At 52.8% G+C, this 24,400-nt stretch overlaps 1 protein-coding gene across 1 annotated transcript in view; it reads left to right on the top strand.

The window, feature by feature from the left end:
• LOC139240181 (ras-related protein Rab-13-like) overlaps window positions 1-24,400 on the top strand; it is a 49,724-nt gene that overhangs the window by 4,218 nt on the left and 21,106 nt on the right. The window contains exon 2 of the mRNA XM_070868603.1: window positions 3,483-3,628. Within this exon, the coding sequence (XP_070724704.1) occupies window positions 3,505-3,628 (124 nt within the window). The 5' untranslated portion in view covers window positions 3,483-3,504. The remainder of the gene's footprint in view (window positions 1-3,482; window positions 3,629-24,400) is intronic.

The following is a 24,400-nucleotide window of genomic DNA, read 5'->3' as shown; positions in this document are numbered from 1 at the left end:
CCTTGTAGATGGTGGAAAGGCTTTGGGGAGTCAGGAGGTGAGACACTCGCCGCAGAATACCCAGCCTCTGACCCGCTCTTGTGGCCACAGTATTTATGTGGCTGGTCCAGTTAAGTTTCTGCTCAATGGTGACCCCCCAGGATGTTGATGGCGGGGGATTCGGCGATGGTAATGCCGTTGAATATCAAGGGGTGGTGGTTAGACTCTCGCTTGTTGAAGACGGTCATTGCCTGACACTTGTGTGGTGTGAATGTTACTTGCCACTTATCAGTCCAAGCCTGAATGTTGTCCAGGTCTTGCTGCATGCGGACACGGACTGCTCCATTATCTGAGGAGTTGTGAATGGAACTGAACACTGTGCAGTCATCAGCGAACATCCCCACTTCTGATCTTATGATGGAGGGAAGGTCATTGATGAAGCTGCTGAGATGGTTGGGCCGAGGACACTGCCCTGAGGGACTCCTGCAGCGATGTCCTGGGGCTGAGTTAATTGACCTTTATCTCGCTTGGGTTTTTCCAAGCGCCAATAGGTTTTAAGCCATCTATCTGGCAGGTTATGTGTTGAAGTGCTCGATCCTATCTCACACCAAAATCCAGCAGTCATCCTCCCAGTCTGGGTAAGGATTCAAGATCTTAACTCTAAGCCAAATAAAATGAACAGTTTCTGATTGTGTATTATTAGAGCACTGCATACTGTTCTGGTCGCCATATTATAAAAAAAGGATATAGAGGCACTGGAGAGGGTGCAGAGAAGATTTACAAGGATGATACCAGAAATGTATAGAAGGCACCTCAAGTCGCTGGAGATATACCACCAACGATGTCTCCGCAAGATCCTGCAAATCCCCTGGGAGGACAGACACACCAACGTTAGCGTCCTCGACCAGGCCAACATCCCCAGTATTGAAGCACTGACCACACTCGATCAGCTCCGCTGGGCAGGGCCACATTGTCCGCATGATACGAGACTCCCAAAGCAAATGCTCTATGCGGCGCTCCTTCATGGTGAATGAGCCAAAGGTGGGCAGCGGAAACGTTATAAGGACACCCTCAAAGCATCCCTGGTAAAGTGCGACATCACCACTGACACCGGGGAGTCCCTGGCCGAGGACCGCCCGAAGTGGAGAAAGTGCATCCGGGAGGGCACTGAGCTCTTCGAGTCTCAACGCAAAGAGCGTGAAGAGGCCAAGCGCAGGCAGCGGAAGGAGCGCGCGGCAAACCAGCCCCACCCACCCCTTCCCTCGCCGAATGTCTGTCCCACCTGTAACAGAGTCTGTGGCTCTCGTATCGGACTGTTCAGCCATCAAAGAGCTCACTTTGGGAGTGGAAGCAAGTCTTCCTCGATTCCGAGGGACTACCTATGATGACCAGAAATGCGAGGGTATACATATCAGGAAAGGATGAACAGGCTGGGTGTCTTTTCTCTTGAAAAAAGAAGGCTGAGGGGTGACCTAATTGAGGTCTTTAAAATGATGAAAGGTTTTGATCGAGTGGATACAGAGAGAAGAGAATAACTAGAGGCCATCAATATAAAATAGTCACCGAGAAATCCAATGGGGAATTCAGGAGAAACTTCCTTACCCAGAGAGCGGTGAGAATGTGGAACTCGCTGCCACAGGGAGGGGTTGAGGTGAATAGTATCAATGCATTTAAGGGGAGGCAGGACAAGCGTATGAGGGAGAAGGGAACAGAGGGTTGTGCTGATAGAGTTTGATGAGGAAAGACGGGAGGAGGCTCGAGTACAGCATAAACGCCGGCACGGACTGGTTGGGCCGAATGGCCTGTTCCTGTGCCGTATATCCTGTGTAATCCTATGCAAGCTAGAGGTTATCCAAAACTCGGTTGTCCGTGTCCTAACTCACACCAAGTCCTACTTACCCATCGCTCCCTGTGCTCGCTGCCCCGTGTCCTAACTCGCACCGAGTCCCGCTTACCCATCACCCCCTGTGCTCGCTGACCTACATTGGTTCCCGGTTAAGCAACACCTCGATTTCAAAATTTTCATTCTTGTTTTCAAATCACCCCCTCCCTATCTCTGTAATCTCCTAAAGCCCTACAGCCCTCCCTATCTCTGTAACCTCCTCCCACCCCTCCCTATCTCTATAATCTCCTCGAGCCCCTACACTCCTCCCTATCTCTGTAACCTCCTCCAACCCCTACACCCCTCCCTATCTCTGTAACCTCCTCCAACCCCTACACCCCTCCCTATCTCTATAACCTCCTCCAGTCCCTACACCCCTCCCTATCTCTGTAACCTCCTCCAGTCCCCACACCCCTCCCTATCTCTGTAACCTCCTCCAGTCCCTACACCCCTCCCTATCTCTGTAACCTCCTCCAACCCCTACACCCCTCCCTATCTCTGTAACCTCCTCCAACCCCTACACCCCTCCCTATCTTTGTAACCTCCTCCAGTCACTACACCCCTCCCTATCTCTGTAACCTCCTCCAGTCCCTACACCCCTCCCTATCTCTGTAACCTCCTCCAACCCCTACACCCCTCCCTATCTCTGTAACCTCCTCCAACCCCTACACCCCTCCCTATCTTTGTAACCTCCTCCAGTCCCTACACCCCTCCCTATCTCTGTAACCTCCTCCAGTCCCTACACCCCTCCCTATCTCTGTAACCTCCTCCAGTCCCTACACCCCTCCCCATCTCTGTAACCTCCTCCAGTCCCTACACCCCTCCCTATCTCTGTAACCCCCTCCAGTCCCTACACCCCTTCCTATCTCTGTAACCCCCTCCAGTCCCTACACCCCCCCCCCCCCCGAGATCTCTGCGCTTCTCTAATTCTGCCCTCTTGAGCATCCCTGATTATAATCGCTCCACCATCGGTGGCCGTGCCTTCTTGTTGCCTGGGCCCCAAGCTCTGGAACTCCCTCCCTAAACCTCTCCGCCTCTCTCTCCTCCTTCAAGACGCTCATCAAAAGCTACAACTTCGACCCAGCTTTTGGCCACCAGCGCTAATTTCTACTGACGCGGCTGGGTGTCAAATGTTTAACCTCCTCACACTCCTCGGGACGTTTCACTACGTTAAAGGCGCTATATAAATGCAAGTTGCTGTAACCATTGTGCTGGCGGGTTCACCCATGAGATAATAATCCCCAAACCAAAACTGAAAATAAAAGCTGGAGGCTGGGGAAGGGACCTTTAAATTGTCTCATTCGCCGATTGAGTCGATTTGCCTCCCCAGGACAATGTCCAGCTGCTCCACTCCCCTTTTGAGAAAGTTGTGCAAAACTTTGCAAAAACTTTTTCGCGCCTCGCAAACTTTTTCTTTCCGATAAACAGGAAAGTGCCCCCCCTCCCCAATTTTTTTTTCTGGACGTTTGTGAAGGGGAGAGATGTAGAAACAAATATATCTCACGTTTGCTCAGTGACAGGCTGAATTCGAGAGGGAGGGAGGTTTGGCCGATGTTCATAAGCTGGCGGAGACGAAGCCACTCCCTTGATGTGAAAACTCTCTTCCCTTTTCCCCCAAAAGGACAAATAAAAACGCTCCCAAGATGGCGAAAGCGTACGATTATCTCTTCAAACTGTTGCTGATCGGAGACAGCGGGGTGGGAAAGACTTGTCTCATCATCCGTTTCGCAGACGACAATTTCAACAGCACCTACATCTCCACCATCGGTGAGTTTGCAGAAGTTTGGGGGAGAGAGAGAGAGAGAGAGAGAGACACACACACAGAAAGAAAGGAACCTCTTTTCCTCCCTCCCCCTCTCTTTCCTGTCATTTAGGGATACATTGGTCCAATGTGTGTGTTACAATTCACAGACTAAAATAGACCCTGCTGAACTAGAAATAAAGCAGAGAGAAATTTGCTTTAAGCTCCCAACAAACTTTTAAGGCAGGAAACTTTTAAACCAGTGGCAGAATGAGTGACACTGCCCTGTACCAAGTCACCCATCGCCTCTGTTTTTGTACATCTTGGGCGAAAGGATTCTGCTCTCTCTCTCTCTCTCTCTCTCTGTTTTGTTCCCTATTTCCCTGTTTTTGTACTGACCTCTTGTATTTTGGACTTGCTGGCTGGGCTGTGTTTGCCTAAAAGCCACAATGGGAACATCCAAAAAAAGACTTGGATTTATCTAGCGCCTTTCACGGCCACTGGACGTTTTACAGCCACTGTTGTAATAACATAAATAGCAGCAGGAGTCGGCCATATGGCCCCTCGAGCCTGCCCCGCCAGTAACCTACAGGGCTACGGACCATGAGCTCGAAAGAGGATGATAGAGTATAAAAGCGGAGAAGTCCTGCTACAACTGTACAGGGTATTGGTGAGGCCACAGCTGGAGTACTGCGTGCAGTTATGGTCTCCGTATTTACTTGCATTGGCGGCTGTTCAGAGAAAGTTCACGAGGTTGATTCCGGAGATGACGGGGTTCACTTAATGAAGATAGGTTGGGACTATACTCATTGGAGTTCAGAAGAATGAGAGATGATCTTATTGAAACTTATAAGATAATGAGGGTGCTTGACAAGGTGGATGCAGAGAGGATGTTTCCACTGATGGGGGAGACTAGAACTAGGGGGCATAATCTCAGAATAAGGGGCCGTCCATTTAAAACTGAGATGAGGAGGACATTTTTCTCTGAGGGTTGTAAATCTGTGGAATTCTCTGCCCCAGAGAGCTGTGGAGGCTGGGTCATTGAATATATTTAAGGCAGAGATAGACAGTTTTCTGAGCGATAAGGGAATGAAGGGTTATGGGGAGCGGGCGGGGAAGTGGAGCTGAGTCCATGATCAGATCAGCCATGATCTTATTGAATGGCGGAGCAGGCTCGAGGAGCCGAATGGCCGACTCCTGCTCCTATTTCTTATGTTCTTATGTTTGTTCCTCTGATGCAATTGCTGAAAAGATGTGTCTCCGTTATCTCACCCCCCCCGCCCCACCAACAGTGCAGTTGACTCTGCCGCCCACAATGTATATCAGGGAACGACAGCATAAGTTACGTTTTAAATAGCTCTGTTAACATAGCGCTCCTGTGAAGTGCGTTGGGACATTTTGCTATCAGTCAAAATTTGACACTGAACTGCACAAGGAGATATTAGAACAGGAGACCAAAAGCTGGGTCAAAGAGGTCGGTTTTAAGAAATGTCCTAAAGGAGGAGAGAGGCAGGGAGTTCCAGAGCTTGGGGCCCAGGCAGCTGAAGGCACGGCCACCGATGGTGGAACGATGGAAATCGGGGGATGCTCAGGAGTGCAGAGATCTCGGAGGCGCTGGAGAAGGTTACAGAGATAGGGAGGGAGCGAGGCCATGGAGGGGTTTGAACACAAGAATGAGAATTTTAAATGTGTGGTTTTGACAGACCAGGAGCCAAAGTCAGTCAGCGAGCACAGGGGGTGATGGGTGAGCGGGACTCGGTGCGAGTTAGGACACGGGGGCAGCGAGCACAGGGGGTGATGGGTGAGCGGGACTCGGTGCGAGTTAGGACACGGGGGCAGCGAGCACAGGGAGTGATGGGTGAGCGGGACTCGGTGCGAGTTAGGACACGGGGGCAGCGAGCACAGGGGGTGATGGATGAGCGGGACTCGGTGCGAGTTAGGACACGGGGGCAGCGAGCACAGGGAGTGATGGGTGAGCGGGACTCGGTGCGAGTTAGGACACGGGGGCAGCAAGCACAGGGGGTGATGGGTGAGTGGGACTGGGTGCGAGTTAGGACACGGGGGCAGCGAGCACAGCGGGTGATGGGTGAGTGGGATTCGGTGCGAGTTAGGACACGGGGGCAGCGGGTGATGGGTGAGTGGGACTCGGTGCGAGTTAGGACACGGGGGCAGCGAGCACAGGGGGTGATGGGTGAGCGGGACTCGGTGCGAGTTAGGACACGGGGGCAGCGGGTGATGGGTGAGTGGGACTCGGGGCGAGTTAGGACACGGGGGCAGCAGAGATTTGGTTGAGCTGAAGTTTATGGAGGCCAGGAGAACGTTGGAATAGTTGAGGCTGGGTGAAAGAGGGAAGAGTGTGTAGAGTAGGGTGGGGTGTGGGGAGTGGAATTTTCAGCTTGTGAGAAGATCTCCGAGGAGAACTGACTACAGTAGAGTTGAGTGAGGGGTTGGAGACGAACACTGGAGGGAGGACCACCCACCAGACACCAAGCGTTGGATACAACCCTTGTTGCCACATCATTAATAAAGAAAATGAGGGCTCATGGGATTGGGGGTAATATACGAGCATGGATTGAGGATTGGTTAACGGACAGAAAACAGAGAGTAGGAATAAACGGGTCATTTTCGGGTTGGCGGGCTGTAACTAGTGGGGTGCAGCAAGAATCAATGCTTGGGCCCCAGTTATTCGCAATCTGTATCAATGACTGGGATGAGGGGACCAAATGTAATATTTCCAAGTTTGCTGATGATACACAGCTCGGTGGGCGTGTAAGTTGTGAGGAGGATGCAAAGAGACTTCAAGGAGATATGGACAGCCTAAGTGAGTGAGCAAGAACGTGGCAAATGGAATATGATGTGGAGAAATGTGGTCATCTAGTTTGGTGGACAAACCTGGATATATAACATTTGATCCCCCTCATCCAAATCATTGATATAGTTTGTGAATAACTGGGGCCCAAGCATTGATTCTTGCTGCACCCCACTAGTTACAGCCTGCCAACCCAAAAATGACGCGTTTATTCCTACTCTCTGTTTTCTGTCCGTTAACCAATCCTGAGTATTTGAGAGATTGGGAAATGGTGTTCAGAGGGACCTGGGTGTCCTTGTACACGAATCACTGAAAGTTAACATGCAGGCACAGCAAGCAATGGGGAAAGCAAATGGTATGTTGGCCTTTATTACAGGAGGATTTGAGTAAGGATGTCTTGCTGCAATTATACAGGGCCCTGGTGAGACCACACCTGGAGTATTGTGCACAGTTTGGGTCTCCTTACCTAAGGAAGGACATACTTGCCATAGAGGGAGTGCAGCGAAGGTTCACCAGGCTGATTCCTGGGATGGGGGGATTGTCTTATGAGGAGAGATTGAGCAGACTAGGCCGACATTCTCTGGAGTTTTTAGAAGAATGAGAGGTGATCTCATTGAAACATACAATATTCTTACAGGGCTCGACAGGGTAGATGCAGGGAGGGTGTTTCCCCCGGGGCTGGGGAGTCTAGAACCAGGGGGTCACACAGTCTCAGGATAAGGGGTCGGCCATTTAGGACTGAGATGAGGAGGAATTTCTTCCCTCAGAGGGGGGTGAATCTTTGGAATTCTCTGCCCCAGAGGGCTGTGGAGGCTCAGTCGTTGAGTATATTCAAGGCCGAGATCGGTAGATTTTTGAATGTTTAGGGAATCAAGGGATCGGCAAAAGTAGAAGATCAGCCGTGATCCTATTGAATGGCGGAGCAGGCTCGAGAGAGAGCCGAATGGCCGACTCCTGCTCCTAATTCTCATGTTCTTCTTTGTTCCTCCTCGTCCCGGGCGTGAGTCAGTGTCACGTTGTTTTGAGGAAGGGTGGCGGGGTGGGGGTGGCGGATGAAATGTGATATCCAGCCTATTGTGTTGTGCTCTGAGCCGCGAGTTGTTCTGGGGGAAACTGGGTCAGGGCGTGGGCGGGCACCGGTGGAATTGCAAAAGCCACAAGTGCTGCCCTTCAACCAAACGATCTCCTTGGCAGAGCAGAGTACATTCTCTCTCTCTCTCTCTCTCTCTCTCTCTCTCCCTCCCTCCCTCCCTTTCTCTCTCTCTCTCTCTCTCTCTCTCTCTCTCTTTCTATTGCACGCATTCCAGAACCACAATAGGGAACCGAGCAAACCATTGAATTAGGAATTTGATAAACTGCGTCTTAACAATGGACAGCTCGCAAAATCGCCAAAATATTCATGGTGGATCGACTGGGCCTGTATTCACTGGAGTTTAGAAGGATGAGAGGGGATCTCATAGAAACATATAAAATTCTGACGGGACTGGACAGGTTAGATGCAGGAAGAATGTTCCCCAATGTTGGGGAAGTCCAGAACCAGGGGACATAGTCTAAGGATAAGGGGTAAGCCATTTAGGACCGAGGTGAGGAGAAACTTCTTCACTCGGAGAGTTGTGAACCTGTGGAATTCTCTACCGCTGAGAGTTGTTGAGGCCAGTTCGTTGGATATATTCAAGGGGGAGTTAGATGTGGCCCTTACGGCTAAAGGGATCAAGGGGTATGGAGAGAAAGCAGGAAAGGGGTACTGAGGTGAATGATCAGCCATGATCATATTGCAGGCTCGAAGGGCCGAATGGCCTGCTCCTGCACCTATTTTCTATGTTTCTATGACGGCATCACTCCATCATCATCATCATCATCATAGGCAGTCTCTTGGAATCGAGGAAGACTTGCTTCCACTCCTAAAGTGAGTTCTTTGGTGGCTGAACAGTCCAACACAAGAGCCACGGTCCCTGTCACAGGTGGGACAGACATTTGTCGGGGGAAGGGGTGGGTGGGGCTGGTTTGCCGCGCGCTCCTTCCGCTGCCTGCGCCTGGCCTCTTCACGCTCGCGGCGTTGAGATTCGAAGAGCTCGGCGCCCTCCCGGATGCATTTTCTCCTCCTAGGACGGTCCTCGGCCAGGGTCTCCCATGCGCCAGTGGGGATGTCGCACTTCACCAGGGAGGCTTTGAGGGTGTCCTTGTAACGTTTCCGCTGCCCACCTTTTGGCTCGTTTGCCGTGAAGGAGTTCTGAGTAGAACGCTTGCTTTGGGAGCCTCGTGTCAGGACAATGCGGCCCGCCCAGCGGAGCTGATCGAGTGTGGTTGATGCTTCAATGCTGGGGATGTTAGCCTGGTTGAGGACACTGATGTTGGTGCGCCTGTCCTCCCAGGGGATTTGCAGGATCTTGCGGAGACATCGTTGGTGATATACCTCCAGCGACTTGAGGTGTCTTCTGTAAGCCGTCCATGCCTCAGATCCATACAGGAGGGCGGGTATTACTACAGCCCTGTAGACCATGAGCTCGGTGGTAGATTTGAGGGCCTGGTCTTCAAACACTCTTTTCCTCAGGCGGCCGAAGGCTGCACTGGCGCGCTGGAGGCGGTGTTGGATCTCGTCGTCAATGTCTGCCCTTGTTGACGGCATCACTAAGCACACAAGATGGCTCGACAGGAACTTGTCATGTGACCTTGCCACGTGATCTTTTCATTTGTATTTACATAACCACATTATAGTTGCATTACCACAGTAGTTCACTAGGTGGAGCAGTAGTCCACCAGGGCGAGCTCTAATATTGCACCCACTCTATATCTTCTCGCCTCTTCTCTTTACACCAAATGTCCAGCCCAGAAACAGGCCATTGGGCCCCACCGCTCCGTGCCGGTGTTTATGGTCCACTCGAGCCCCCTCCCACCCCTCTACATCTCACCCAATCCCCATATCCCTCTATTCCTTTCTCCCTCATGTGTTTATCCAGCTTCCCCTTAAATGCATCGGTACTATTCGCCTCAACCCCTCCCTGTGGCAGCGAGTTCCACATTCTCACCGCTCTCTGGGTAAAGAAGTTTCTCCTGAATTCCCCGTTGGGTTTATCAGTGACTGTCTTATAGTTCTGGTCTCTCCCACAAGTGGAAACACTCTCCCTGTCTACTCTATTAAACCTTTTCATATTCTTCAGAACAAGGGGGCATAGTCATAGAACTAGAACTAGAGCTAGTCTGTTCAGGGGTGATGTCAGGAAGCACTGCTTCACACGAAGGGTAGTTGAAATGTGGAACTCTCTTTTCCCCCTCCTGCACCCACGTCTCATCTGATAGAAGGCCCCTCCGACAGTGCGGCGCTCCCTCAGTACCGCCCCTCCGACAGTGCGGTGCTCCCTCAGTACCGCCCCTCCGACAGTGCGGCGCTCCCTCAGTCCTGCCCCTCCGACAGTGCGGCGCTCCCTCAGTACCGCCCCTCCGACAATGCGGCGCTCCCTCAGTACCGCCCCTCCGACAGTGCGGAGCTCCCTCAGTACCGCCCCTCCGACAGTGTGGAGCTCCCTCAGTACCGCCCCTCCGACAGTGCGGAGCTCCCTCAGTACCGCCCCTCCGACAGTGCGGCGCTCCCTCAATCCTGCCCCTCCGACAGTGCGGCGCTCCCTCAATCCTGCCCCTCCGACAGTCCGGTGCTCCCTCAGTACCGCCCCTCCGACAGCGCAGTGCGGCGCTCCCTCAGTACTGGCACTGGGATTATGCGCTCAAGTCTCTGGAGTGAGGCTCGAACCCACGACCTTCTGATTCCCGAGACGAGAGAGAGCTACCTATTGAACCACTTGGAGAGAGGCGTTGGACAGTGGAGCTTTGTCCCCTCGCCTCTGACACCTTCGATCTGCCCCATTCCAAGTGAAATGAAGGCTTTCTCTGTCTTGTTTCTGGGGGACTGAGAGTGCGTCTGTCGCATGGGGTCAGAACTCTGCGATGGTAACTTGCAGATGATTCTCTACATGTAGCCCCCCAAGGGGGAAAGGGGGTTGGTGTGTGTGTGTGTGTGTGTGTGTGTGTGTCTGGGAGGGAGATGGGCAGAATAAGGTCCTCTCTGTCTGTGGCCCCCACACCACAGACCTTGCGACCTAAATCACTACACGTCTCAATTCAAAAACCCATAAAATCTGCAGAAAATGATTCTGAAGTGTCTCCTGTCTCAGGAGAGGAAGGAAATGAAGGAAATGGGTTTGGGTGTTGTGTCCTGAAGTATTTATTTTGCCTTAATTCACAGTATCGCCAGTCCTTTTTATAAATAGTTATTTTCTCTCATCCTTTTAAGTTCTTAAACACTCCCCTTCTGCCCTCCCCTCCCCACTTCACCAAGGCAGGCAGCTACTCCGTTCCCAGGCTTCTGTCATCCCGCTAGGCCAGATTTAATAATGCCCCCCACCTTCCCTTGTGTGCAAGGATATCCCCTTCACCCTATCAGGATCACGATCGCGGGGCCTCCTGAACCCGGTCGGCCGTGGTTCAGTGGGCCATGTATTGAGCCTCCGCTCCAGAGATTCGAGCCCGTAATCCAGGCTGACGCTCCTGGTGCAGTGCTGAGGGAGCGCCGCACTGTTGGAGGGGCAGTGCTGAGGGAGCGCCGCACTGTCGGAGGGGCGGTGCTGAGGGAGCGCCGCACTGTCGGAGGGGCGGTACTGAGGGAGCGCCGCACTGTCGGAGGGGCAGTGCTGAGGGAGAGCCGCACTGTCGGAGGGGCGGTGCTGAGGGAGCACCGCACTGTCGGAGGGGCGGTACTGAGGGAGCGCCGCACTGTCGGAGGTGCCGTCTATCACGTGAGACATTAAACCGAGGCCCCGTCTGCCCTCTCGGGTGGATGTAAAAGATCTCACGGCCACTATTTGGAAGAAGAGCAGGGGGAGTTCTCCCCGATGTCCTGGGGCCAATATTTATCCCACAATCAACATCACTAAAACAGATGATCTGGGTCATTATCACAGTACTGTGGGAGCTTGCTGTGCGCAATTGAGCTGCCGCGTTTCCCACAGTGCAACAGTGACCACGCGTCAAAAAAACTACTTTAATTGGCTGTAAAGTGCTTCGGGACGTCCTGAGGTGGTGAAAGGCGCTATCGAAATGCAAGTGTGCATTGGTTGATTGAACCAGGGACTTTGTTGACTGCTATGACTCAGCTATTCACTGTACAGACTTGCTGTGTCATAAGTGGGACGTGGAGCCAACAGTTTAGTTTACACAAGGGTTCCAGGGGGAAGTGGGCAAGGGAGAGGGAAGCGAGCACAGAATGTGGTGACCTGCACTACCAGATTGAGCGACAATAAGAGCTTGTATTTATAAGAGTGCATTTTTAACGCATGAAACATCCCAAGGTGCCCTCACAGGAGTATTAATTTGACACCGAGCCGCACAAGTAGAAATTAGCGCAAGTGACCAAAAGCTTGATCAAAGACGTAGGTTTTAAGGAGCGCCTTAAAGGAGGAGAGAGAGAGGTTTAGGGAGGGAGTTCCAGCGCTTGGGGCCCAGGCAGCTGAAGGCACGGCCTGAACGGTGGAGCGATTTATAATCGGGGATGCTCAAGAGGGCACAGAATTGGAGGAGCGCAGACATCTGGGAGGGCGTGAGACAGGAGGAGATTACAGAGATAGGGAGGGGTGTAGGGGCTGGAGGGGGTTACAGAGATAGGGAGGGGTGTAGGGGCTGGAGGGGGTTACAGAGATAGGGAGGGGTGTAGTGGCTGGAGGGGGTTACAGAGATAGGGAGGGGTGTAGGGGCTGGAGGAGTTTACAGAGATAGGGAGGGGTGTAGGGGCTGGAGGAGGTTACAGAGATAGGGAGGGGTGTAGGGGCTGGAGGAGGTTACAGAGATAGGGAGGGGTGTAGGGGCTGGAGGGGGTTAGAGATGGGGAGTGTAGGGGCTGGAGGAGGTTACAGAGATAGGGAGGGGGCGAGGCCATAGAGGGATTTGAAAGCCAGGATGAGAATTTTGAAATCGAGGCATTGCTTAACCGGGAGCCGATGTCGGTCAGCGAGCAGCTATAATGCAGAAAAATGTCCCAAGGTGCTTCTCCAGAGCGATTATCAATCAACATTTAACACCGAGCTACGTAAGGAGACATTTAGGATAGGTGACCAATGTTATGTATTTAACCCTTGGCAACCTGTATTACACTACCACTAGAGGGCCTACCTGTTGGAGTCCCAAGGGATCCCAGCATTCCTTGGGAGCACTGTATATAAGCAGGCCACCCACTTGGTACCTGCATTCTGGAGTCTAATTAAAGGAGCTAAGGTCACACTTACTTACTCCTTGCTCAAAGTACTCCGTTTCATCCTTTTATTTATGAGCGTAACAGCCAACAGCTTGGTCAGAGAGACAGGTTTTAAGGAGCATCTTAAAGGAGGAGAGAGAGGCAGAGAGGTTTAGGGAGGGAGTTCCAGAGCTTGGGGCCCAGGCAGCTGAAGGCACGGCCACCAATAGTGGAGCGATAGAAATCGGAGGATGCGCGAGGGGCCAGAATTAGAGGAGCGCAGAGATTTCCCCCCTGACCCCCTCCCCCAGTGTTGATCCACAAGCTGAGTATGCTTCGAAACGCCAAAAAAGCAGCTTATTTCACATGCTGGTATATCTCCATCACACAGCCTCAGCCTGTTGGTATGTGCCCCGTCATCAAAATTCCAGCAACTCCAGCTGGTCACAGCTTTCCCGGGTTACCATGTGTAGTCAGGCAAAGCAAGCAGCACTTTCACTGAAACCTTTCATTAAACCGTGTCCATACTGTTCTACCCCTCCTTCCAAGGCACTCCCGCTCCCTGGGGTATAGTCCCTGAAGGTGCTGACTCTCACTGGGGTACGGGTCCCACACACACTGACTCTCATTGGGGTACGGGTCCCACACACACTGACTCTCACTGGGGTACAGTCCCACACACACTGACTCTCACTGGGGTATGGGTCCCACACACACTGACTCTCACTGGGGTATGGGTCCCACACACACTGACTCTCACTGGGGTATGGGTCCCACACACACTGACTCTCACTGGGGTATGGGTCCCACACACACTGACTCTCACTGGGGTACAGTCCCACACACACTGACTCTCACTGGGGTACGGGTCCCACACACACCGACTCTCACTGGGGTACGGGTCCCACACACATTGACTCTCACTGGGGTACGGGTCCCACACACACTGACTCTCACTGGGGTACGGGTCCCACACACACTGACTCTCACTGGGGTACAGGTCCCACACACACTGACTCAATGGAGTACTTCAAGAAAAAAGTCCTTCATTGGCTGTAAAGTGCTTTGGAACATCCTGAAGGGTGAAAGGCGCTATAGAAATGCAAGATTGTTTTTTCACTTCTTCATACCCCAGACCCCTCCCACCACTGAATGATTCCGAAGGGTATGTTTGGCTTCACGAGTCGAGGAAACATTCAGGGCTATTGGCCACGCTCACCGTGAAGAAACATTTCCTGATGTCCACTGTGTGAGGAATGTGGACTGACAGCATCGCCTGGAAACCACTGGGGTACAGGAGGAGGCCCGTTCAGCCCCTCGAGCCTGTTACACAGGAACAGGAGGAGGCCCATTCAGCCCCTCGAGCCTGTTACACAGGAACAGGAGGAGGCCCGTTCAGCCCCTCGAGCCTGTTACACAGGAACAGGAGGAGGCCCATTCAGCCCCTCGAGCCTGTTACACAGGAACAGGAGGAGGCCCATTCAGCCCCTCGAGCCTGTTACACAGGAACAGGAGGAGGCCCATTCAGCCCCTCGAGCCTGTTACACAGGAACAGGAGGAGGCCCATTCAGCCCCTCGAGCCTGTTACACAGGAACAGGAGGAGGCCCATTCAGCCCCTCGAGCCTGTTACACAGGAACAGGAGGAGGCCCATTCAGCCCCTCGAGCTTGTTACACAGGAACAGGAGGAGGCCCATTCAGCCCCTCGAGCCTGTTACACAGGAACAGGAGGAGACCCATTCAGCCCCTCGAGCCTGTTACACAGGAACAGGAGGAGGCCCATTCAGCCCCTCGAGCCTCTCCCGCCATTCAATCAAATCGTGGCTGATCCTGTATCTTAACTCCGCCTTCGTTCCGTTACCCTTCATAACCTCACCCAACAAAAACCTACCAACCTCAGTTTTGATGTTTTCAATTAACCCCCAGCCTCGACAGCTTTTCAGGGGAGAGAGTCCCAGATTCCCGCTCCCCTTTGTGTGAAGAAGTGCTTCCTGACATCAGCCCCTGAACGGCCTGGCTCTAATTTTAAATGTATTCCCCCTTGTTCTGGACTCCTCCCCCCACCAGAGCAAATCATTTCTTAAGCAGAGAAGTTCTGTTCGACTAGTATCGAACCTTGCTTAGACCACACTTGGCGTTACTGTGAACAGCTCTGGTTTCCATATTATTAAAAAAACGGATATGGAGGCACTGGAGAAGGTGCAAAATTAAAAAGGACGTTGCCAGATCACCATTGGTAATGTTTACATATGTAGCAATGTGTAAGACTTGCCACCAGGGGGGCGCATGTGTGGGAGACCCTGGGCGAGCAGGTACAAAAGGCAGTCTCCCATGCTGCCTCTGGAGTTACAATAAAGAGCAAGGTCAGAACAGTTTGAGCTTAAGAGGTACAGTCTTGTGGAGTTATTCTAAACGTGACCATCATAGGCAGTCCCTCGGAATCGAGGAAGACTTGCTTCCACTCTAAAAGTGAGTTCTCAGGTGGCTGAACAGCCCAATACGAGAGCCACAGTCCCCTGTCACAGGCGGGACAGACAGTGGTTGAGGGAAGGGGAGGGTGGGACTGGTTTGCCGCACGCTCCTTCCGCTGCCTGCGCTTGGTTTCTGCACGCTCTCGGCGACGAGACTCGAGGTGCTCAGCGCCCTCCCCCGGATGCACTTCCTCCACTTGGGGCGGACTGCTCTTTGGGCTCAGGGACTCCCAGGTGTCGGTGGGGGATGTTGCACTTTTATCAGGGAGGCCATGTTGTCCAGGGCTGCCCAGCTGTCAGGACTGAGGGGAGAACTACCTATCGGGGAAGATGAGAATGTGGAATTCGCTACCACAGGGAGTGGCCGAGGCGTGTAGCGTTGACGCATTGAAGGGGAAGCTGGACAAACACGAGGGAGAAAGGAATAGAAGGAGGTGCTGATGGGGTGGGAGGAGGCTCGTGGGACGTGTGAACCCCGGCACGGACCAGTTGGGCTGAATGGCCCGTTCCTGTGCAGTAAATACTTTTGTAATACTTTATAACACCCTCTCAATTCCTGCAATTATCCCGTGCGCCTCAATTAGGTAATCCCGTAATGTTCTGCGTGGAATGGAACACATGCCTGGCCGATGCAACCCGTCATCATAACATAACCCTTTTCAGCCCCAGGTATTGTTCTGATTTCAAAACAGTTTATACTGGAATGTGCCTGCAACACCCATGCCAAGCCTAACCAAGGTACTGACGTTGACACACATTCAAACACCCAACAGCCAGAGTTAGATCGAATTTACAACACAGCCCACTGGCCCCTGACCAGAGGCGGTGTCTCCGCGCGATCCTGCAAATCCCCTGGGAGGACATACGCGCCAACGTTAGCGTCCTCGACCAGGCCAACATCCCCAGCATCGAAGCACTGACCACACTCGACCAGCTCCGCTGGGCGGGCCACATTGTTCGCATGCCCCCAGACACGAGACTCCCAAAGCAAGTGCTCTACTCGGAACTCCTTCACGGCAAACGAGCCAAAGGTGGGCAGAGGAAACGTTACAAGGGACCACCCTCAAAGCCTCCCTGATAAAGTGCAACATCCCCCACCGACACCTGGGAGTCCCTGGCCCAAAGACCAGTCCGCCCTAAGTGGAGGAAGTGCATCCGGGAGGGCGCTGAGCACCTCGAGTCTCGTCGCCGAGAGCGTGCAGGAACCAAGCGCAGGCAGCGGAAGGAGCGTGCGGCAAACCAGTCCCACCCTCCCCTTCCCTCAACCACTGTCTGTCCCACCTGTGACAGGGACTGTGGCTCTCGTAATGGACTGTTCAGCCACCTAAGGACTCATTTTTACAGCGGAAGCAAGTCTTCCTCGATTTTGAGGGACTGCCTACGATGACAACAGAGGTTCACCAGACTGATCCCTGGGATGAAAGGGTTGTCCTATGAGGAGAGATTGTGTAGATTGGGCCCATACTCTCTGGAGTTTAGAAGAATGAGAGGTGATCTCATTGAAACCGCTAAGATGCTGAGGGGGATTGACAGGGTAGATGTTTCCCCCGAGCTGGGGGAGTCTAGAACCAGGGGGTCACACAGTCTCAGGATAAGGGGTCGGCCATTGAGGACTGAGATAAGGAGGAATTTCTTCACTCAGAGGGGGGTGAATCTTTGGAATTCTCTGCCCCAGAGGGCTGTGGAGGCTCAGTCGTTGAGTATATTCAAGGCTGAGATTGCTAGATTTTTGGAGTTATGGGGAATCGAGGGATCGGGCGAGAAAGTGGAGTTGAGGTCGAAGATCAGCCGCGATCTCATTGAATGGCGGAGCAGGCTCGAGAGGCCGAATTGCCGACTCCTGTTCCTCGTTCTTATGTTCCCATATTGTTTCTGGAGGCTTCCCATGTTATTTGTAGCTCTCTGCTGTTTGCTCACTGTGCTGCCAACGATTGAAGCAATGTTTCTTGTCGCGATTGGTGTTGGGAGATGGTTTGTATTTTTCTGCTCGAGTCTCTGAAGCGGGACTTGAACCCGCGACTTTCTGCTGTGGGATCCTTTACATCCACCTGGGAGCAGCCTCGGTTTAACACCTCATTCGGCATACAGTGCGGCGCTCCCTCAGCGGTGCCCCTCCGACAGTGCGGCGCGCTCCCTCAGCACCGCCCCTCCGACAGTGCGGCGCTCCCTCAGTACCGCCCCTCCGACAGTGCGGCACTCCCTCAGTACCGCCCCTCCGACAGTGCGGCGCTCCCTCAGTACCGCCCCTCCGACAGTGCGGCGCTCCCTCAGTACCGCCCCTCCGACAGTGCGGCGCTCCCTCAGTACCGCCCCTCCGACAGTGCGGCGCCCCCTCAGTACCGCCCCTCCGACAGTGCGGCGCCCCCTCAGTACCGCCCCTCCGACAGTGCGGCACTCCCTCAGTACCGCCCCTCCGACAGTGCGGTGCCCCCTCAGTACCGCCCCTCCGACAGTGCGGCGCCCCCTCAGTACCGCCCCTCCGACAGTGCAGCACTCCCTCAGTATCGCCCCTCCGACAGTGCGGCGCTCCCTCAGTACCGCCCCTCCGACAGTGCGGCACTCCCTCAGTACCGCCCCTCCGACAGTGCGGCGCTCCCTCAGTACCGCCCCTCCGACAGTGCGGAGCTCCCTCAGTACCGCCCCTCCGACAGCGCGGCGCTCCCTCAGCACCGCCCCTCCGACAGCGCGGCGCTCCCTCAGCACCGCACTGGGAATGTCGGCCTGGATTATGTGCTAAAGTCTGTGGAGTGGGACTTGAACCCACGACCTTCTGACTCGGAGGTGAGAGTGCTACCCACTGAGCCACGGTTGACCAGGGATCAATTCTTTGTCCACACTGAGCAGGTTGACGCTAGCCAAGCCGGGGAAGCAGTGACTACTCCCTCAGCGCCCATGACCACACAAAGGAAAATTAGGACCCTTACAAGGGAGCTGAATCATGTCTTTAAGAATGTGGAGCTTGAAGAGAGAATCTGTGCTGGATGGAATTGATGTTGAACTTTCCATTTGCCAGAAGGCAGCTGATGTTATCGGGGAAGTGATTAAGCCACTCTCAGATTCCTGCGTTGAAGCAAACACAGTCAGGCATGTTCCCAAAAACATGACCAGGCACGCAGAATTCCAACCCCGTCGCCCTTGCCAACAATTGCAGCTCCTTCCACTGGAACCCAAACACACCAATCGCAGCCGTGACTCTCGCCTCTGAGTCAGAAGGCTGTGAACCAGACTGTTCGCAACCTAGGTGTCATATTTGACCCGGAAATGAGCCTCCTATCCGTGGCATAATTAAGACCGTTTATTTCCACCTCCGTAACATCGCCCGTCTCCGCCCCCTGCCTCAGCTCATCCGCTGCTGAAACCCTCATCCATGCCTTTGTTACCGCTAGACTTGACTATCCCAACGCACTGCTGGCTGGCCTCCCACATTCCACCCTATGTAAACTCGAGGCGATCCAAAACTCGGCTGCCCCCCGTGTCCTAACTCGCACCGAGTCCCGCTCACCCATCACCCCCTGTGCTCGCTGCCCCCGTGTCCGAACTCGCACCGAGTCCCGCTCACCCATCACCCCCTGTGCTCGCTGCCCCCCGTGTCCTAACTCGCACCGAGTCCCGCTCACCCATCACCCCCTGTGCTCGCTGCCCCCCGTGTCCTAACTCGCACCGAGTCCCGCTCACCCATCACCCCCTGTGCTCACTGCCCCCGTGTCCGAACTCGCACCGAGTCCCGCTCACCCATCACCCCCTGTGCTCACTGCCCCCGTGTCCCAACTCGCACCGAGTCCCGCTCACCCATCACCCCCTGTGCTCGCTGCCCCCCGTGTCCTAACTCGCACCGAGTCCCGCTCACCCATCACCCCCTGTGCTCGCTGCCCCCGTGTCCCAACTCGCACCGAGTCCCGCTCACCCATCACCCCCTGTGCTCGCTGCCCCCGTGTCCCAACTCGCACCGAGTCCCGCTCACCCATCACCCCCTGTGCTCGCTGCCCCCGTGTCCCAACTCGCACCGAGTCCCGCTCACCCATCACCCCCTGTGCTCACTGCCCCCGTGTCCTAACTCGCACCGAGTCCCGCTCACCCATCACCTCCGGTGCTCGCTGACCTACATTGGCTTCCTGTTGAGCAATACCTTGATTGTTAAAATCCCTCCATGGCCCTCTTCCCCTCCCTATCTCCGTAACCCCCTCCAGCCCCTTCACCCCTCCCTATCTCTGTAACCTCCTGCAGCCTCTACACCCCTCCCTATCTCTGTAACCCCCCTCCAGCCCCTTCACCCCTCCCTATCTCTGTAACCCCCTCCAGCCCCTTCACCCCTTCCTATCTCTGTAACCCCCTCCAGCCCCTTCACCCTTTCCTATCTCTGTAACCTCCTCCAGCCCCTACACCCCTCCCTATCTCTGTAACCTCCTCCAGCCCCTTCACCCCTCCCTATCTCTGTAACCTCCTCCAGCCCCTACACCCTTCCCTATCTCTGTAACCTCCTCCAGCCCCTACACCCCTCCCTATCTCTGTAACCTCCTCCAGCCTCACAACTCCCCGAGATAACTGCGCTCCTCAAATTCTGCCCTCTTGAGCATCCCTGTTTATAATCGCTCCACCATCGGTGGCCGTGCCTTCAGCTGCCTGGGCCCCAAGCTCTGGAACTCCCTCCCTAAACCTCTCCGCCTCTCTCTCTCTCTCTCTCCTCCTTCAAGATGCTCCTTAAAACCTACTTCTTTGATCAAGCTTTTGGTCATCCGTCCTAATTTCTTCTTATGTGGCTCAGTGTCAAATTTTTGTTTTGTCTTCCTGTGAAGCGCCTTGGGACACTTTACCACATTAAAGGCGCTATATAAATGCAAGTTGTATTTAAAGTCTCGCATCAGAGATGTAATCCAGGCTGACACTCGCAGTGCAGTACTCGGGGAGTTGGAGGTGCCTTCTGTATTGCTGAGGCCAGTAATCGGCTTCCTGCTCTATGCCACACCGCGGTTCTGTTACTGGACCAGTAATCCAGACCCTGGACTCGTGATCCGGAGACCCGAGTTCAAATCCCAGCATGGCAGCTGGGGAATATAAATTCAGCTCAATAAATTTGGAGTTAAAAAGCAAGTGTCAGTAATGGTGACCCTGAAATTGCTGGATTGTCAGGAAAAACCCGACTGGTTCACTAATTTCCTTTTTAGGGAAGGAAATAGAAACATAGAAAATAGGTGCAGGAGCAGGCCATTCGGCCCTTCGAGCCTGCACCACCATTCAGTATGATCGTGGCTGAACATGCAACTTCAGTACCCCATTCCTGCTTTCTCTCCATAACCCTTGATCCCTTTAGCCGTAAGGGCCACATCTAACTCCCTTTTGAATATATCCAACGAACTGGCCTCAACAACTTCCTGTGGTAGAGAATTCCACAGGTTCACCACTCTCTGGGTGAAGAAGTTTCTCCTCATCTCGGTCCTAAATGGCTGACCCCTTATCCTTCGACTGTGACCCCTGGTTCTGGACTTTCCCCAACATCGGGAACATTCTTCCCGCATCTAACCTGTCCCGTCCCGTCAGAATTTTATATGTTCCTATGAGATCCCCTCTCATTCTTTCAACTTCCAGTGAATATAAGCCTAGTCGATCCAGTCTTCCTTCATATGTCAGTCCTGTCAGCCCGTCCATACCCGGTCTGGCCGAACTGCCCCTCTGAAATGGCCGCTCGGTTGTACCAAAACCGCTACGACAAAGCCAGCGCTGTGGGAGCACCTTCACCACACGGACTGCAGCGGTTCAAGAAGGCGGCTCACCACCACCTTCTCAAGGGGCGATTAGGGGGATGGGCAATAAATGCCGGCCTTGGCAGCGATACCCACACGAATAAATTTAAAAATGTGTGTGTGTGTGTGTATATTTATATCTAATATAACCGTAAGCTTCAGGAAGAATAAATATTCAAATAATAAACGCTGGACATTGAAACTGAAGGAGGCCATTCATAGAATGTTACAATGCAGGAGGCAGCCATTCAGTCCCTCAAGCATAGTTCAGCCATTCACCCAGACCACGAGTTGATCTGTATCTTAACTCCATCTGCCCATCTTGGTTCTGTAACCCTTACCCAACAAAAATATGATCGAGACATAGAATAGCACAGTAGGAAGCCACTCGGCCCATCGAATCCGTGCCAGCTCTTTCAAACATCCTGAGGAAAAAGGACCTCCCCCATACATATCATATTTTTGTTGGGTATAGGAGAGGCAATATAAACATAATGGGTACAATCCTAAAGTGGGCACATGAGCAGAGAGACCTGGGGCTATATGTGCACCAATTGTTGAAGGTTGACGGGGCAGGTTGAGAAAGTGGTTGAGCATAATCTGAGGAAGGACGTTCTTGCTATTGAGGGAGTGCATCGAAGGTTCACCGGACTGATTCCCGGGATGGCAGGACTGACAGATGAAGAAAGACTGGATCGACTAGGCTTATATTCACTGGAATTTAGAAGAATGAGAGGGGATCTCACATAGAAACATATAAGATTCTGACGGGATTGGACAGGTTAGATGCGGGAAGAATGTTCCCGATGTTGGGGAAGTCCAGAACCAGGGGTCACAGTCTAAGGATAAGGGGTAAGCCAGTTAGGACCGAGATGAGGAGAAACTTCTTCACTCAGAGAATTGTGAACCTGTGGAATTCTCTACCACAGAAAGTTGTTGAGGCCAGTTCGTTGGATATATTCAAGAGGGAGTTAGATGTGGCCCTTACGGCTAAAGGGATCAAGGGGTATGGAGAGAAAGCAGGAAAGGGGTACTGAGGGAATGTTCAGCCATGATCATATTGAATAGTGGTGCAGGCTCGAAGGGCCGAATGGCCTGCTCCTGCACCTATTTTCTCTGTTTCACCAGTCTCTCGACGTCACTGAAATTCCTCATCCCTGGAACCATTCTCGTAAATCTTCTATGCACTTTCGCCAAGGCCTTCACATTCTTCCTAAAATGCGATGCCCAGTTGAGGCCGAACCAGTGTTTAATAAAGGTTCATCATAACTTCTTTGCTTTTGAACTCTATGCTTTTAGTCATGAAACCCAAGATCAGAATTGTATATGTTTCTTTGAGATCCCCTCTCATCCTTCTAAACTCCAGTGAATACAGGATGAGAGGGAATCTCATAGAAACATATAAAAAGTACATCCTTCCTTAGGTAAGCAGCCAAACCTGTGCAGCAATACTCAGCAGTGGTCTTACCAGGGCCCTATATAATTGCAGTAAGACGTCTTTCCTCTTGTACTCAAATCCTCCTGTAATAAAGACTGACATACCATTTGCTTTCTTAATTGCTTGCTGTACTTGCATATTAACTTTGTGAGTGAGAAGCTGGGGTTGTTCTCCTTGGAGCAGAGAAGGTTGAGAGGAGATTTGATCGAGGTGCTCAAAATCATGAGGGATCTGGGCAGAGAGAAACTGTTCCCATTGGTAGAAGGGTGGAGAACCAGAGGACACGGATTTAAGGCGATCGGCAGAAAGGCGACACGAGGGAAAACGTTTTTACGCAGCGAGTGGTTAGGATCTGGAATGCGCTGACTGAGAGGGCGGTGGAGGCAGACTCAATCGCGGCTTTCAAAAGGGAGTTGGATAAGTACCTGAAGGAAAACATTTTGCAGGGCTACGGGGAAAGGGCGGGGGAGCGGGACTGGCTGAGGTGCTCTTGCAGAGAGCCGGCACGGGCTCGATGGGCCCAGTGGCCGTCTCCTGTGCTGTAACCGTTCTTTGATTCAAACGCGCTTCCCCCGAATGGAAAGGTTAATTCTTCGATTCCTCTCCTGGTGGGGCCTTGTGTACGAAATGGTTGCTGTATTTAAGCACATAGCAATCATTGCCCAGGGTAATCCATTCCCTGTAAAGCACCATCACATTGATATGACGTCACGTACAGAGTCCGAGATGATACCGAGTGCCCTGGGTAACCGCTAATCTTTGGAACAGGCTTGCGTACTGTACTTTGATCTGGAGTTCCCAGGAACCAGGATGTTTAAACACTGAGCAACAAAGCAACACCCTTAAAGAAAGACTTGTATTTATATAGCGCCTTTCACAACCTCCGGACGTCTCAAAGCGCTTTACAGCCAATGAAGTACTTTTTGTACTGTACTCACTGTTGTAGTGTGGGAAACGCAGCAACCACTTTGCGCACAGCAAGCTCCCACAAACAGCAGTGTGATAATGACCAGATAATTTTGTTTTTAATATAAAAACTTATATATGCAGACTATAGATATATTCTCTGTATAGTCACTGTATAGTTGCATAAGATGGAGACTTGTTATCTGATGTACTATCAATAAGGTTTACACCGTGTATATACTATGCTGGCACCACTAGAGGGTGCAACTGGTGGAGACCGGGGTTTCTTGCCCCTGTGGCAGAGGCTGTCCACCAGAGGGCACTGTGGTGGGAGACCTGCGGTGTGCAGGGCTCGGTATAAAAGGCTGCTCACCATACTTGTGCCTCACTCTGGAGTTACGAATAAAGGACCAAGGTCACTCCAGTTTGAGTACAACACATTGCCTCGTGGAGTCATTCATAAGGGCATTACAGACCGACATAACAGAAACAGAAAATGCTGGCAATCTCAGCTGGTCAGGCAACATCGGTGCAGAGAAACAGAGTTAACGTTTCAGGTCGATGACCCTTATGGTCATCCCTCTGAGTGAAGAAATTCCTCCTTATCTCAGCCCTAAATGACCGACCCTTTATTCTGAGCCTGGTTCTAGACTCCCCAGCCCGGGGGAAACTTCCCCCCCCCCTCCCCCCCCCCCCGCTGCATCTACCCTGTCAATCCCCCTCAGAATCTTCTATGTTTCAATGAGATCACCTCTCATTCGTCTAAACTCCAGAGAGCATAGGCTCAATCTATCCTCATCGGACAATCCCGCCCCATCCCAGCAATCAGTCTGGTGAATCTTCGTTGCACCGCCTCTAAGGCAGGTATGTCCTTCCTTAGGTACGGAGACCAAAACTGTGCGCAGTACTCCAGGTGTGGTCTCACCAAAGCCCTGTACAATTGTAGCAAGACTTCCTTACTCCTGTACTCCAACCCCCTTGCAATATTATCAGCATAGGCAGTCCCTCGAAGCGAGGATGACTTGCTTCCACGCCAAAAAGGGATGAGTTCACAGGTGTTTCAATGAGGGACCTAATATTCCAGATCCCGAACTACATCCTGAAGGGTGGAAGGTGCCTGTGGGTGGATTTTTTTAACGTGGGGTGACCGTTGCACACCAGCCACCACACGGGCTTGACAGAGCGAGCTCTTGGTCCAGGGGCAAGGGTTAACCAGGACG

This window comes from Pristiophorus japonicus, chromosome 30 (assembly GCF_044704955.1).
Source record: "Pristiophorus japonicus isolate sPriJap1 chromosome 30, sPriJap1.hap1, whole genome shotgun sequence".
Classification (NCBI taxonomy): Eukaryota; Metazoa; Chordata; class Chondrichthyes; family Pristiophoridae; genus Pristiophorus; species Pristiophorus japonicus.
Note: the sequence above shows the minus strand (reverse complement) of the source record. Positions and strands in the feature narration are given on the sequence as shown.